A 15,751-nucleotide genomic window follows, 5' to 3' on the forward strand; every position below is an offset into this window, starting at 1 on the left:
CACACCCCTAATATATATATATATGCTTGATTCCTAAGAAATAGTGTTCGTTGAAGGACTGGAAATGATGTGCATGCCGTGGCGCAGTTGCGTACATGTTACGTACAGTACATTGCTTAGTTTGCCAATATAAGTGACTTGAAAAATAAAGTTAACATAGATCCATGCTAAAACACTATATATATCCATTTGTACATTATATTATTTTAATTTTTTTCATGTAAAAAAACCCCTCATTTTTAAGGTGCGGGGGATTTTATTATGCCATGGCGAGCCACCACGATCAAGTACATGTAGAGGAAACCCTGAGATACACCATAGCTACGCACACAATAGCACAAGAGCCAGTCATCTATAATAAGTGTCCTTAAATGAACAATAGGTCAGTGTAAAACAGCACATTTGGTAACATAAGCAAGTGTCGATTAAGTATAGTTGCATATTACTTGCACATACAAAGTATCCAGTAACAAACATGTCCGCATCATTCCACTTACTGTGTCATGAGCTTAATGAAACAATAAATAACACTCCACTTCAACTTAATTAAAGAAAACATAAGTTCATTAACAATAACTGGGTAACATTTTTCTTACCTACCATTGTTGTGGTTAAATCATTTCACTTGCTCAAGCCGTTTCTAACGTTCTACACTCTAGCATGTATGATTCCTGCTGATATCGTAACGAACCAATGTCGGTATTAACCAATACCCACCCGTTGTTATATATCTAATATAGACGATGCAAGGCATTAGTGAGGTTAGAAAGGAGACTGATCCAATGCAAAAGAGACATTCAATGCGTGCCACGCATTAATATCTCTTGGCCACGCATTAAGAGGCTAAGAGATATTAATGCGTGATAATATTATTTATTATTATTATAATATTATTGTCAATTCCATTAAGAAAGTGTTGACTATTATTGTTATTTTTTTTCCCTGGTCTTTAGTATTCCCTTTTTTAGTTTGTCGCATACCACGTTTGCTGCCGGTGATGCCATCTTTTAATTTTTTTCTTCTTCTTCTGTTGTGTTGTGCTGTGCTGTGTCACGCCAAATTTCTTTCCCCTACAAACCCCCCCCCCCCATTTACTTCCGTGGTCATGTTTCCTCTTACGTCATTGACAGCGATCGATGGCACTTCGGCTTTGACTGCCCGTCGCTGGAAGGATACTTCGTCTTTGACAGCTGCTGGAATCTGAAGAAATCGATTATTGTTTTTTTTTTTTGTACAGGCGCGAAACAGGACAGTCGCGTGCCGGTTAAGGACCCCCGGCAACTTTGTGATTTTATTGGACGCAGCCCCGGAAGTAAATGGGGGGGGGGGGTTTCGTATGTGGGTAACAACATTTAACTATGTATATATATTTCCGAATTGGTTCAACTGCCACCCGCCTGAATCTATTTAAAATCTATTTTTTTCGTCATGCATCCGCCCGACCCGCGGATTATCCGCGGACGTGTCCGCAAACCGAGCATCTCTATCGTGGACACTTTTCAAATGACAGTAACTTGCAACTTTGCCTCTCAACGCTAAGTCCTTAGGTCTGAAAAATGGCAAAATCCAACAACAACGTCAATAGAAAGCACTAGGATGCAGAACTTCTCCCAGTGGAAATAAACATTTGATTGATGTGGGGGAAGAAAATCATTTTCCAGGACAACTCAACCATTTCCAGGACATTTTACCTTTTTTCAAATTTTTCCGCGTTTTTCATGACTGGAAAATGGGTCAATAATTTTCGAGATTTTCCAGGATGCAGCATGGGAAAACTGAATATATAACTACCCTGTATAGAATGTTGCACAGTACAGCGCGGACCTCTGCCAAGGCATGAGGCCTTAGGGATCAGGATATACTTCCTGGTTCCAGAAGGATGGTGCAGACAGGCCATGCCAAAATGGTCTCGGGCACTGAAGCCAACTTCTGTGCAGTGGAAACCTTGATTTACAAACCCTACTATTTGCAAACTTTTTGGTCTGAGAACATTTAGATCGCACCAAATATGCCTCTGTGTGCGAACCATGTCTCCGGGTATGAACACTTAATGCGTTTATTTTGTGGCCCCTGGCAGCCATTTTGTGCTTGCTCGTATTGAAGAGATTGAGGAAACTGGCTTTGTACCACAGCCAGTTTTTTAATTGCGATGAGAACAGACTTTTCTGGAAAAATATGCCAAAGCGGACTTATTTCACAGCGGCAGAGAAGACTACCTCTCGTTCAGCGGCGCCTTTTCCAAAACACCCCCAAATCCAGCGCCGCTCCCTTTTCTGGCCCTGTCTGCTCGTTTCTCTCCCTTCGTGCAAAGGAGCAACTCACGGGAGGACCTTGGCCGATGTTAATTTAATGTCTGTCAGTGGATTTTACTTTTTAAATGTTATTATTGTAACATAATGGTTGTTAAAGTTCAACATTTTTGTGATTTCTAATTCTTTGTGGGGGCACCAAAGGTACTGTAGTGTGCGCTCATGTCTTGGCAGAGCAGCGCATACAGGACAGTTCAGCCTGTCGTTGTTGTTTTGGCTTGTTACTAAAGACACAGTTGATTCATCACCTCCTTGTTATGTTTGATGTACAGTACTGCAGGGGTTCTCAACCATTTTGACCTCGGGGCCCAATCTTTCCACTAAAGAGGGGTCTGGGGCCCACTCAAATATCAACACTGAATTAGAAATGTTACTCGGTAATTACATCTAACCTACTTACGGTTTACCAGTATACACCTTGTCAAATAATATGAAAGCATGTGTTAATTATTGTTTATTATTATCAAGGCTTAGGTCAGGCTGATTACAAAAATAAAGACTAATCAAATATACTGCAAGAGAAAAGACTATAAATTAATAAATACAATTACTACAATTATGTTGTGCTAAATAAATTAAAAGTGAATAATAAATAATAATGATATATGTTTCTTAAATTAACTGTCCATAAAATTTAAAAGTGCAAATGAAAATACAGTAAAGCTTTAACACTTTGATCATCACTTTTGCGCTTAAAAACTTCTCTATGACTTTAGCTTGAGGCTTCTTCAGTTTGTTTGAGATTGTCATTACTGACACAAGTAATGGAAAAGTTTAGTTTTTTTACAAACAAATACCACTGCGGCACATACGGACCACAGCTGAGAAACAATTTTTTGGCAGCCCTCTAGGGGGCGCTTGCGGCCCAACAATGGTTAAGAAAAACCGTAGTACTGTATAGCACTTTATTTTGTTATTACAGATGTCCGATAATGGCTTTTTTGCCGATATCCGATATTCCGATATTGTGCAACTCTTAATTACCGATACCGATATCAACCGATACCGATATATACAGTCGTGGAATTAACACATTATTATGCCTAATTTTGTTGTGATGCCCCGCTGGATGCATTAAACAATGTAACAAGGTTTTCCAAAATAAGAGAACAACTTCAACGCAAGTTATGGAAAAAAATGCCAACATGGCACTGCCATATTTATTATTGAAGTCACAAAGTGCATTATATTTTTTAACATGCCTCAAAACAGCAGCTTGGAATGTGGGACATGCTCGCCCTGAGAGAGCATTAGGAGGTTGAGGTGGGGGAGGGGGGTAGTATACTGTAGCGTCTCGGAAGAGTTAGTGCTGCAAGGGGTTCTGGGTATTTATTCTGTTGTGTTTATGTTGTATTATTACGGTGCGGATGTTCTCCCGAAATGTGTTTGTCATTCTTGTTTGGTGTGGGTTCACAGTGTGGCGCATATTTGTAACAGTGTTAAAGTTGTTTATATGGCCACCCTCAGTGTGACCTGTATGGCTGTTGATCAAGTATGCCTTGCATTCACTTGTGAGTGTGTCAAAAGCCGTATATATCATGTGACTGGGCCGGCACGCAAAGACAGTGCCTTCAAGGTTAAGGTTTATTGGCGCTCTGTACTTCTTCCTACATCCGTGTACACAGTGGCGCTTTAAAAAGTCATAAATTTTACTTTTTGAAACCGATACCTATAATTTCCGATATTACATTTTTAAGCATTTATCGGCCGATAATATTGGCAGTCCGATATTATCGGACATCCCTAATTGTTATCATATTATATTGGACTTTTGTCGAGGATGGAACCCTTTATTCATGCTTACATTGTTTCTTATAGACAAATTTGCTTCACTATACGAAATTTTCGATTTACGAACCCTGTTCAAGAACCAATTAAGTTCGTAAATCACAGTTCCACTGTATATGCACCTTTATCCAGATCCTCACCAAAACTGAATGGCTCCTCAACAAGGCAGTTTTGTATTTGTTGTACAAGCCAGCAAGTGTGTGTGTAAAAAAAAAAAATTTAGTGAGATTGTTGCTCACTACTGTTTGTATCGTGATTAGTAATTGTCGTAAAAACACGATGACTGCGAACACGTCTCACATGTGACACGTCGAGAGCTGCCTCACCTTCTCTGGCCTCCGCTCAACCACATGCCGGGATCCTGCCTGGACCTGCTTCGCCCTCCACCTCCCAGGGGGGGGGCTCACGCCGATTCCTCGGCTCTGATTGGCTACCTGCCGTGGGCTTCCATGAGGTTTGAGGCTATGCCGCTAAGAGAAAGTTGACAGACAGACCTAATAGGAGACATGACAACTTCAAGATAGGGAAGACGGGAGAAAGCGCGACATCACAAGGAAGCTGGAGAGGCACTGGAGATCCCAGGTTTCCTCTGGCGGCCCCTGCCCTCAGGTAGGTGCTACATTCTGCAGCGGCTGCAGTGCAAACAGCAAGGCTTGCTAGAAGTCAAAACGTATTTCAGTCGGTGCACAGAAGCGCGTACGAGCATGCTTACGGCCATTTTCATCTTTACCTTGCCTGTGTTTGCGACTCAGACATGAACAATCGCTCCATCGCTTGGTGGCTGAGCCAGATTGGCCTGCCTCAGTACACCAAGACCCTGGAGAGGGAATATTATGGACTGGAGGTGCGTCAGTCACCACTCTGTGCATGTGTTTGTCCAAGTGTGGCCTGTTGACTCCGTCTTAATCCCGCAAAGGGTTTGTTGAATGTGAACGACAACGAGCTGAAGGAAGCCGGGATCGAGGACGCCGCACACAGAGAAACCATCCTCTGTCAGCTTTTACGGCACCAGCAGAAACTGGACCCCCGCTGCGGTATTGTGTTTGAGTTTCTACAGCCTTAAAAAAAATGTTTATACAATCAAAATACCTGCGGTCCTCTCAGGCGCGCAAATGGAGCGCAGGGTGAGCCGGAAGTACTCTCTGGGATCGTCAATGGATTTGGTAAGAACACAAACCGTTACAGCGACTGGAGCGATGACGAAAATACAAAAAGTACTACCTCCTGCAGGTGAAGCCAAGGAAGGATCTGTTTCGCCAGAGCGTCCTGCCCCGCCTTCATCGCGCCGACAAGAAACACCGCCTCTCCGCGTCCTGCTCACAGCTCCGCCCCCTGGATGAGGAGCACGCTTCCGGCGCAGCGGACGGCTGTCGGGAGAGCAAGCGTAGGTAAGCACACACACCCCTGAAAGAAAGTGAGATACATTCTCCACTCTATTTCAATGATTAACAGCTAGCTCGTAAAATCAATAACAGTATTTGTGAAGTCAAGTTGGAGCACTCACTGTTTAACGTACTTTCACGTCCCGATCGACTTGACAGATGAAGAAGGCCTTTTGTTCTTTTGTGTATGTCCATGCACTTTAGGGAAGGAAAAGGACAACAAACAAGTTGTCTCAATGTTAACAATCTAGTACAATGTACACTACCGTTCAAAAGTTTGGGGTCACATTAAAATGTCCTTATTTTTCAATGAAGATAACTTTAAACTAGTCTTAACTTTAAAGAAGTACACTCTATACATTGCTAATGTGGTAAATGACTATTCTAGCTGCAAATGTCTGGTTTTTGGTGCAATATCTACATAGGTGTATGGAGGCCCATTTCCAGCAACTATCACTCCAGTGTTCTAATGGTACAATGTGTTTGCTCATTGGCTCAGAAGGATAATTGATGATTAGAAAACCCTTGTGCAATCATGTTCACACATCTGAAAACAGTTTAGCTCGTTACAGAAGCTACAAAACTGACCTTCCTTTGAGCAGATTGAGTTTCTGGAGAATTTGTGGAACATTTGTGGGGTCAATTAAACGATCAAAATGGCCAGAAAAAGAGAACTTTCATCTGAAACGCGACAGTCTATTCTTGTTCTTAGAAATGAAGGCTATTCCACAAAATTGTTTGGGTGACCCCAAACTTTTGAACGGTAGTGTATTTTTTTAAGTTTGACATGCAAAAAACAAATAGACACCGCAAAACAGGGCTGTGAATATTTGGGCACCACACAATTCCATTGGATTCTTGGGGGGTAACGATTAGATTCAGAATCGATTCCTGATTCAAAATATACTTTTTTAAAATAACATTTGGTGCCAGTTCTAACGACATTCCTCCATAAAACAGATAAACAGCTCTGATAAATGTATATATTATTTAAAAGGAAACTGATTTTGTTTAATAAAATGCTACCCAAACATTTAATAAAGTCAAATACAAATAAGGCACAAAGAGAAGTATCCAACATTTCTCTTTTCTAAAGTAAATCTGTACAGCAGATGTGGTTATCTACTAGGGGTGTAACGGTACACAAAAATTTCGGTTCGGTACGTCCCTCGGTTTAGAGGTCACGGTTCGGTTCATTTTCGGTACAGTAAGAAAACAACAAAACATAAATTTTTGGTTGTTTATTTACCAAATTTGCAAAATCTTCCACCAAAAATATTTTTCTTAGTGGAATATTTGATGTGAAGTAATGGGAACCTTGGATAGGTCAATAATTCATAATAACATTGATTTTGATTCAATATTATGTTTTGAGCAATGACAGTTTGAAAGAAAAAAAAAACAGCTTTGTTTTATTAGTCAACATTGCAACTTTTTCTAAATGACATTTAACCTTTAAGCTTTTTTATTTCACTTTTGTTATGTTTTTGTTTATTTTAATAGTATTTTTAGAATGTGCCGAGGGCCCTTAAAACATTAGCTGTGGGCCGCAAATGGCCTCCGGGGCACACTTTTGACACCCCTGCTATAGATAATAAAAAATGTAATCTGATAAATCTATGGGTTAAAAGCAGAGCCTGGCGACGCATGCACGTTTATCATAACTCTCTCGCTGTCTCTGTCTCGCCCCTACCTCACCAATGCTGCTGCACGCACACCTCCACAATTTGTTTTGTTTTTAACCCCTTCTTAACCCTGAACGTACATTGAAAATATACACAATCCTAACTCAAAATGCCGGACATTTGAGGCATTTAAGAAACTCCGCCCGGACAGCCTCGCAAAAGAGGACATGTCCGGGGAAAAGAGGACGTATGGTCAGTCTATCCTAGCCCGGTCGCTGCTAGCATGCCGTGTGTTGTGCCTCCGTGTGCATTGTTTACACAACGCACGTTACGCTACTTAATATGTCTGTGTGGAAACTCGTTCGGTACACCACCGAACCAAACCGAAACCCCTGTACCGAAACGGTTCAATACAAATACACGTACCGTTACACCCCTAGTATCTACAATATGATTTGCCTGAGTGGCTGGACAGGACAGATACAAAAAATAATAAGGAATTGATTTTTAAATAAGAATCTCCATTAATTCGAAAATATTTTATTCCTTTTGACACCCCTATTGCAAAGCCTCTTTTGACACAAGTGAGTTTGTGACTGCCTCGCCTGGCTACAACGCAAGCAGACTATAATGGTAAAACTTGACAAAGTCTTCAATCAGCACCTGGTTTCCAGATCTGCACCAAAAATGATACGCTTCGTCCTAAAAAACATGTTTCACTCCTCAACAAATGATTGCGGCAATCCGCTTACCAATAACAGTACAGTGTAATTTTATTGAGCGCTTTTCACTCCACTTAATGAACCTACTCAGTGGCCTAGTGGTTAGAGTGTCCGCCCTGAGATCGGTAGGTTGTGAGTTCAAACCTCGGCCGAGTCATACCAAAGACTATAAAAATGGGACCCATTACCTCCCTGTTTGGCACTCAGCATCAAGGGTTGGAATTGGGGGTTAAATGTTGCCTGTCATTCACAATCCCTATGTAAGACAAGAGCACATACCTTTTTCTTTGTTTTATACATTCTAAGTAGTTAAATCCGGCAAGTAGGAGGTGGCTAACGATGCAGCAAATGGGAGTACACTATTGCGCCCATAAAGCCCTCTATAAAAACGCCAACAATACTCCATTTACATGTCGTGACCTGAATATTAACCAATTAGCGATACACAGAGCTGGTTACCACACAGAGAGCGAACTCGCTTATACTGCTATATTGACATATTGAGCTGCAGCGGTGAGCTGCTGCATCGCCTCGGAGTTGGTGACAGTTAATTCTAGGTTATAAATATCATGCCTCTCACCTGGATAGTAAAAGGCAGGGGCGTCACTAGCTTTTAAGGACAGGGGGGGCTTAGCCCCCAGGAGATGCACAGGATGCGAGCGAACGTAGCGCATGAGCACAAAACTTCACCAACGGCTAACAAAGACTTAGAAATGAATCATTGTTATTATTATTATTTCAGTGGGTTTATTTTCAATCTGTGTTCAGTACAACAACAAGCAGTGACATTTTGTTTACAGCATCAACAAGAAACAATGACTTGCATGATCCTACAAGATACACTGAAACACAATGAAAGTCATGGCATTAGCCTCTATGTTATTCATTCACAACATAGAGGCTAATGCCACCACTTTAGCTCACAATACAATAATTGTTTGTTCCCAAATATTTTGAAGTTGCACAGATTACATTTTGGGCACATATGTGACTAAAATTGTTGTAAATTCAAACCTTGGAAATATTACTTAATTACTTGAATTAAAGTAATATCTGGATCGGGATCATTTGGCTTGTATATAATATATTTATATATACACTACCGTTCAAAAGTTTGGGGTCACCCAAACAATTTTGTGGAATAACCTTCATTTCTAAGAACAAGAATAGACTGTCGAGTTTCAGATGAAAGTTCTCTTTTTCTGGCCATTTTGAGCGTTTAATTGACCCCACAAATGTGATGCTCCAGAAACTCAATCTGCTCAAAGGAAGGTCCGTTTTGTAGCTTCTGTAACAAGCTAAACTGTTTTCAGATGTGTGAACATGATTGCACAAGGGTTTTCTAATCATCAATTAGCCTTCTGAGCCAATGAGCAAACACATTGTACCATTAGAACACTGGAGTGATAGTTGCTGGAAATGGGCCTCTATACACCTATGTAGATATTGCACCAAAAACCAGACATTTGCAGCTAGAATAGTAATTTACCACATTAGCAATGTATAGAGTATATTTCTTTAAAGTCAAGACTAGTTTAAAGTTATCTTCATTGAAAAGTACAGTGCTTTTCCTTCAAAAATAAGGACATTTAAATGTGACCCCAAACTTTTGAATGGTAGTGTATATATTATGGCAAGCCATTAAGGAAATTGAATATATATGGAAGTCTGAATAGAAATGAGAAACGTTTATATATACTGTAAATAAGAAAGACTTCTGCTGATCTGAAAAAGAGCCAAAGCTGTCAAAGAGCTGAGGGACCATCTTCAAAGTGCAATGCTGAAACAAATAATGCAAAAAATAAAATGTAACTTCCAGGGCTTGAGATTAACGTCGTCCCGTCGTCCCGGGGACGGTAAAAAAATGCACGGGACAAAATTAAATGCTGGCTTTTAACCATTTTTTTTTTCTTTTTATGTATTTATTCATTTTACATTTTATATTAAATGTCTTGGTTTTTTCACCCTCTGAAAATCCTATGAAATGTTTAACAAGCCATCCTATAATAATACAACAGCTATTAATGTAACAATACAATAAAACAAATATATTTAATGATGTTTTTTTCATTATTTTAACAATAGGCTAATGTATATTACTTTATATAGATTGTACAAGAAACACAAAACTTAAAAACTAAATTATTTACAATTGCAGACACAAGGTTCTTGTTCTGCAGTGCTGTGTGCTAATGTGCTTCGTACACCTGTAGGACCGCAAGCAAGGTCGCAGAGAAAATGCGGACTGGATTTTGAGTGATGTGGGCATTTTCTATATGAACAAGTGGAATGGATTGGATACCGACACACTAAAGGGGCTCTCTACCTTACACTGTGAAGTGAGGAAAAACTGAGTGAATAATGACAGGTTATATGATTATTTATTTAAATTCACATTCGGGCCACTTTATAATGAATATGTTGGCATGTATTTTTTTTTTAAAAAGTTGTTTTTTGGGGGGGGTTTTTAACACCAAATTATTTAGGGGGGCTTGAGCACCCCTAAAATAGGCCTAACAACGCCAATGGTAAAAGGTTCTGTACATAAACCGAGAAGTTGGTCATCTTTGACATCGAACCTAAACGTGGAGATGGCGAGAAAGACAAAAAAACGCCCGTTTGTGGCCAACTTTATTTTTAACCCTTCTTGAAGATTATAATTAATTCTTCATCTAAACGGGAACATATAAACATCCCATCAGTCGGCGTCCCAGTGAGAGCATTGTACAGTAAGTGATTGTTTTATTATGTTTGTATTTCTTGTTAGCACTTAGACATACTGCTACATGATGCTTAGTGTTTCACTAAAGCTGGATCCGATTAGCACACAGCTTTCTAAATATTGTAGCTCATCCTCCTTACAATCAAGCTCAAAAATATAATTTTCTGGATCATCATTTGTCCCAAAGTAATCGTTTTTGGCTCTCATGAAGTCTGCATGAGTAGTAGTTGTTGTCGAAGGAAAGAGCGAACGTTGTGGTGCATCTGTAAAATGAATACACCGCTGTATGCTTAAAATGAGCAAAATACATAAATATTGCACATTATTATGATTGTGCCTGTTATTGCATTACATATATACTTACAGCATGTACAGTATATAAAACATTGATGGAGGTGTTTGATGTTTTTAGAGTGCACCCAGAACAGCCCATATCACCCCTGTTCTAGCCAGTCTTCATTGGCTTCCAGTTAAATTCCGCATTGAGTTTAAGATTTTAGTCCTGAAAATTCCGTGCGTTGCATGGTGGGGCCCCTCAGTACATCCCTGATTTGCTATGCCCCTACTCCTCAGGGCGCAGCCTCCGGTCTTCAGGCCAGGGTCTTCTAAAGATCCCAAAAACTTGTTTTTAAACCCGTCTTGATCTGGCATTCCAGGCTATAGCTCCCAGACCCTGGAACAACTTGCACCAGTCCCTCCGTGATTTTGACTGTGTTGAAACTTTTAAGAAACATTTGAAAACTTCTCTTTTTAGTAAAGATTTTAGTCAATGCACCTATTAACTGTCATTTTTAATCCACTTTGTATCATTTTTATGGTGTTGCCCCTGTTGTTTTTCTTCACCTTTGATTTTAACTGTGAAAAGCGCTTTATAAATAAAATGTACTTACTTACTCTAGGCCAGTGGTTCTTAACCTGGGTTCGATCGAACCCTAGGGGTTTGGTGAGTCGGGCTCAGGGGTTCGGCGGAGGTCAAAACACACCCGACTCATCATGTAAATAAGAACTTCTCCCTATCGGCGTATTACGGATACGACAACAGCAGAAGTCAGACTGATTTGCAGGTGTGTCATTTGTTGTGAGTTTATGCACTGTGTTGGTTTTGTTCTTTGAACAAGGTGATGTTCATGCACGGTTCATTTTGTGCACCAGTAAAAAAACATGGTAACAATTTAGTATGGGGAACATATTCACCATTAATTAGTTGCTTATTAACATGCAAATTAGTAACATATTGGCTCTTAACTAATCATTATTAAGTATTTATTAATGCCTTATTCTGCATGGCCTTATTATAACCCTAACACTGGCCCTAACCCTCAAACCCAGTGGTTCTTAACCTGGTTGGAGGTACCGAACCCCACCAGTCTCATATGCGCATTCACCGAACTTTTCTTTAGTGAAAAATAAAATGTTTTTTTTTTCCAATTCAAGACAAAGTTATATGTTTTTTTTACTGGTGCCCAAAACGAACCGTGCATGAACATCACGTTGTTCAAAGAACAAAACCAACACCCTGCATAAACTCACAACAAATTACACACCTGCAATCAGATGGACAATTAGAGGGAACATTGTTCGGGGGTATCCATAATACGCCTATAGGGAGAAGTTTTTATTTACACGATAAGTCGGGTGTGTCTTGATCTCCGCGGCAGAGGCTCCGCTGAACCCCTGAGGCCGACTCACCGAACCCATAGGGTTCGATCGAACCCAGGTTAGGAACCACTGCTAACCAAATAACTCTAAATTAAGTCTTTGTTACTTAGAATATGTTCCCCTAGTGTCCAAAAAACTCTAAATTAAGTCTTTGTTACTTAGAATATGTTCCCCATACTAAAGTGTTATCAAAAACATATAACTTTGTCTTAAATTTGAAAATTATTTTTTAAAAATTTTTCACTAAAGAAGGGTTCGGTGAATGCGCATATGAAACTGGTGGGGTTCCGTACCTCCAACAAGGTTAAGAACCACTGCTCTAGGCAAAATAAAGCAACCACCATTGGCCCTATTGTTAACTGACTTTCGTAAACATTTATTTACAATTTAGAATGCATTAAAAAAAGAAAAACTCGTCTTTTCTTACATAAGGATCTTGACTGAAGTACAAAACTAAAAAAAAGGTGCAGTTCCCCTTTAATAAATGATTTCAGTATTTATTTAGCTAACCATTAATAGAGTGCAATTATATTGAGTACTTTTTACTCCAACTAATTGTTTACTGTAATTAACCAGCTATTATATTATTTAAATAATAATGCACTTGGCAGAGATAATAACAGTAAAACAGCAGTTAATGAGCACACATCATGGAAGAAAGAAAAACATATTCAAAGAAATGCAGAAAAAAAATATCTTAAATTTAAGCAGGCTAATGCCGACTCTATATTTAAATATACTTTTCATCCAATGATCCTGCAATGAGATTATTCTTCAGTCATATTTAAAAAAATATTCACGCTAAAATAAATAAACGAGGCCGTCAAGTTTGAGCACATCTATGCAGGTAAGGCCACGTTGCATGCTGGGAAATATCCTCATAATACAGTTACTACCGCGTTCCTCTGATTGGTCCAACCATCTCACCTGTGGGGCTACAACTGTCTGTAAAGTCCTCAAATATAATTTAATTATTGACAAAAAATGTTAACGATAATTTCTAAAGTAGTTTACGGGTTTTACTGCTCGTTCAACGGTTCGTCTTTATGACTTATACAAGGGTTACACACCAGGTGGCGGCCTACTTGATGACAGGCGATGAGGTGGCTCGGCTTGTCTCGGTATCCGAGGAATGTGTCCAGATTGCGGCTTCTTGCTACCGGGGCCCGGGGCGGGGGTGATGGGAGTGCCCGGGGAAGGCCTGTGGGAACACGCCGGGAAGGAGGAGGGCGAAGAGAGAGGGAGGAGAAAGGGCGGATAGCTAGAAGGGAGGGACCGAGACGGGTCGAAGGTCTCCGTGCGCTTTTTGTGGACCACAGACCGTCAACATGACCGGGACGAGGGAGCAGTGAAAGATTGTCCGTCAGGTAAGAACCAGGCCGCCATTACTTCCTACTTCGTTACCTTTTGGACACATCTCGCAAGTTCACGCGAGATGTTAAAACTTTTTGCTGTTGACAGATGTGACAATTTCAGCTTTAAACAATTATGTTAATATTGCTAACGTTTGACATGTTTTACGCCATTTCCAGCATTTAAAACGCTTTATTTACCATTTTAGATTCAGGAAGTACCACCCCTTTCATGTGCTCCAGTTTTCCCCCCCAGCTATTACACAACTTGGCTCACAAATCAATGTTGTAACACACCGATTTGTGATCTGAGCCGTGATTAAAAACAACAACATATTTTCATGATATTTAGGTACATTGTCTTGTAGCTACCTGTAGATATGTGGTGCTGGGCAGACTTTTTTCAAGCACCTGTGTGCAGGTATGTATTTTAGGTGTAATATGGACCAACACCCTAGGGTCTTCAGCCTGAATGTTGCTCACAATTTTAGTTCAGAACTTTTTCTACACTTCCATCTAGAGATGTCCGATAATGGCTTTATTGCCGATATCCGATATTGTCCAACTCTTAATTACCAATTCCGATATCAACCGATACCGATATATACAGTCGTGGAATTAACACATTATTATGCCTAATTTTGTTGTGATGCCCCGCTGGATGCATTAAACTTTGTAACAAGGTTTTCCAAAATAAATCAACTCACGTTATGGAAAAAAATGCCAACATGGCACTGCCATATTTATTATTGAAGTCACAAAGTGCATTATTTTTTTAACATGCCTCAAAACAGCAGCTTGGAATTTGGGACATGCTCTCCCTGAGAGAGCATGAGGAGGTTAGGGGGGGGGGGTGTATATTGTTGCGTCCTGGAAGAGTTAGTGCTGCAAGGGGTTCTGGGTATTTGTTCTGTTGTGTTTATGTTGTGTTACGGTGCGGATGTTCTCCCGAAATGTGTTTGTCATTCTTGTTTGGTGTGGCTTCACAGTGTGGCGCATATTTGTAACAGTGTTAAAGTTGTTTATACGTCCACCCTCAGTGTGACTTGTATGGCTGTTGACCAAGTATGGATTGCATTCAGTTGTGTGTGTGAAAAGCCATAGATATTATGTGACTGGGCCGGCACGCAAAGGCAGTGCCTTTAAGGTTTATTGGCGCTCTGTACTTCTCCCTACGTCCGTGTACACAGCGGGGTTTTAAAAAGTCATAAATTTTACTTTTTGAAACCGATATTGATAATTTTGAAACCGATACCGATAATTTCCGATATTACATTTTAAAGCATTTATCGCCCGTTAATATCGGACTGCCGATATTATCGGCCGATAAATCCCTACTTCCATCCATGCATTTTTCTACCGCTTGTCCCTCTTGGAATGTTTAAATGTGTTAAAAACTTTAAATGACAGCCATATATTGTATACTGCAAACAGGGGCGTAGCTAAGGTTTTTGGTGCTCGGGGCAAGACTATTGTTGGGTGGCCTAAACCGTTAAAGGGATCACATTGTGATTTTTTTATTTATTATGTAAAACACTTCCTTGTGGTCTACATAACATGTAATAGTTGTTCTTTGGTCAAAATGTTGCATATATTATGTTTTCAAGCCGCTTTCTGACCATCTCTCCAGGAGGCGCCGTTTTGTGGGCGATCTTATTAACGTGCCTCCACTTCGACTGCATCTTCTGCCTGCCATTTTTGTTGTAGTTTTTAGCGCTTCCATAGCGAGTCTCCTGACAGATATAAGTTAGAACCATAAGCTACTTTGTATTAGAAATAGCAACAGCCGAGGATGCATGTGCATGTACGAGCCAGTCTGCCCCACAACAAGAGGAGAGGGATAGAGGAGGTTATTGACTACAGCGTCAGACTACACCATACATGTAATCCTGTGACGTCATCGGTGCGAAAAACGTCACAGGTTTTGCAAATTCCAAACAGCTCGCTTGGCAGAAGTATGAGAGAAGGCAAGATTATTTTATGAACATCGCCGCCAATGCTTTAATGGTTTGATTTCAAATTTTTTGGGACTTATGCAGAGCTAAAATACACAACAGCAGGTACCAATAAGTAGACAAAGTTGGTTTTGCATAATAGAGCCCCTTTCATTTGAAACTTTCCAGTTCTTGTGTATACAAACTGATAAATAAAAGTGCACATTCAGTATTGAAATCTGCATTGATCGCACTCTT

At 40.1% G+C, this 15,751-nt stretch overlaps 2 protein-coding genes across 8 annotated transcripts in view; one reads left to right on the forward strand and one right to left on the reverse strand.

Moving 5' to 3' along the window:
- Nucleotides 1–13,607, reverse strand: part of LOC133633828 (proto-oncogene vav-like) — a 75,431-nt gene extending 61,824 nt beyond the window's left edge. For 2 of the 5 annotated variants that reach the window (XM_062026557.1, XM_062026556.1), the window contains exons 1-3: nucleotides 13,278–13,607; nucleotides 5,602–5,677; nucleotides 4,424–5,464 (exon numbers count right to left, since the gene is read on the reverse strand). The gene's annotated coding sequence lies outside the window, so the exon portion shown is untranslated. Of the gene's footprint in view, nucleotides 1–4,423; nucleotides 5,502–5,601; nucleotides 5,678–13,277 lie in introns of all 5 variants that reach the window. The other 3 variants (XM_062026552.1, XM_062026553.1, XM_062026554.1) reach the window with 3 other exon arrangements.
- sh2d3a (SH2 domain containing 3A) overlaps nucleotides 4,607–15,751 on the forward strand; it is a 35,121-nt gene continuing 23,976 nt past the window's right edge. For 2 of the 3 annotated variants that reach the window (XM_062026558.1, XM_062026559.1), the window contains exon 1: nucleotides 13,128–13,574. Coding sequence is in view for 1 of the 3 variants with exons in the window: in XM_062026560.1 (XP_061882544.1) it covers nucleotides 4,852–4,941; nucleotides 5,014–5,131; nucleotides 5,202–5,260; nucleotides 5,328–5,485 (425 nt within the window). In the remaining 2 variants the exon portion in view is untranslated. Of the gene's footprint in view, nucleotides 4,707–4,849; nucleotides 4,942–5,013; nucleotides 5,132–5,201; nucleotides 5,261–5,327; nucleotides 5,486–13,127; nucleotides 13,575–15,751 lie in introns of those variants that run through there. The other variant, XM_062026560.1, reaches the window with a different exon arrangement.

Source organism: Entelurus aequoreus, linkage group LG18 (assembly GCF_033978785.1).
Source record: "Entelurus aequoreus isolate RoL-2023_Sb linkage group LG18, RoL_Eaeq_v1.1, whole genome shotgun sequence".
Lineage (NCBI taxonomy): Eukaryota > Metazoa > Chordata > Actinopteri > Syngnathiformes > Syngnathidae > Entelurus > Entelurus aequoreus.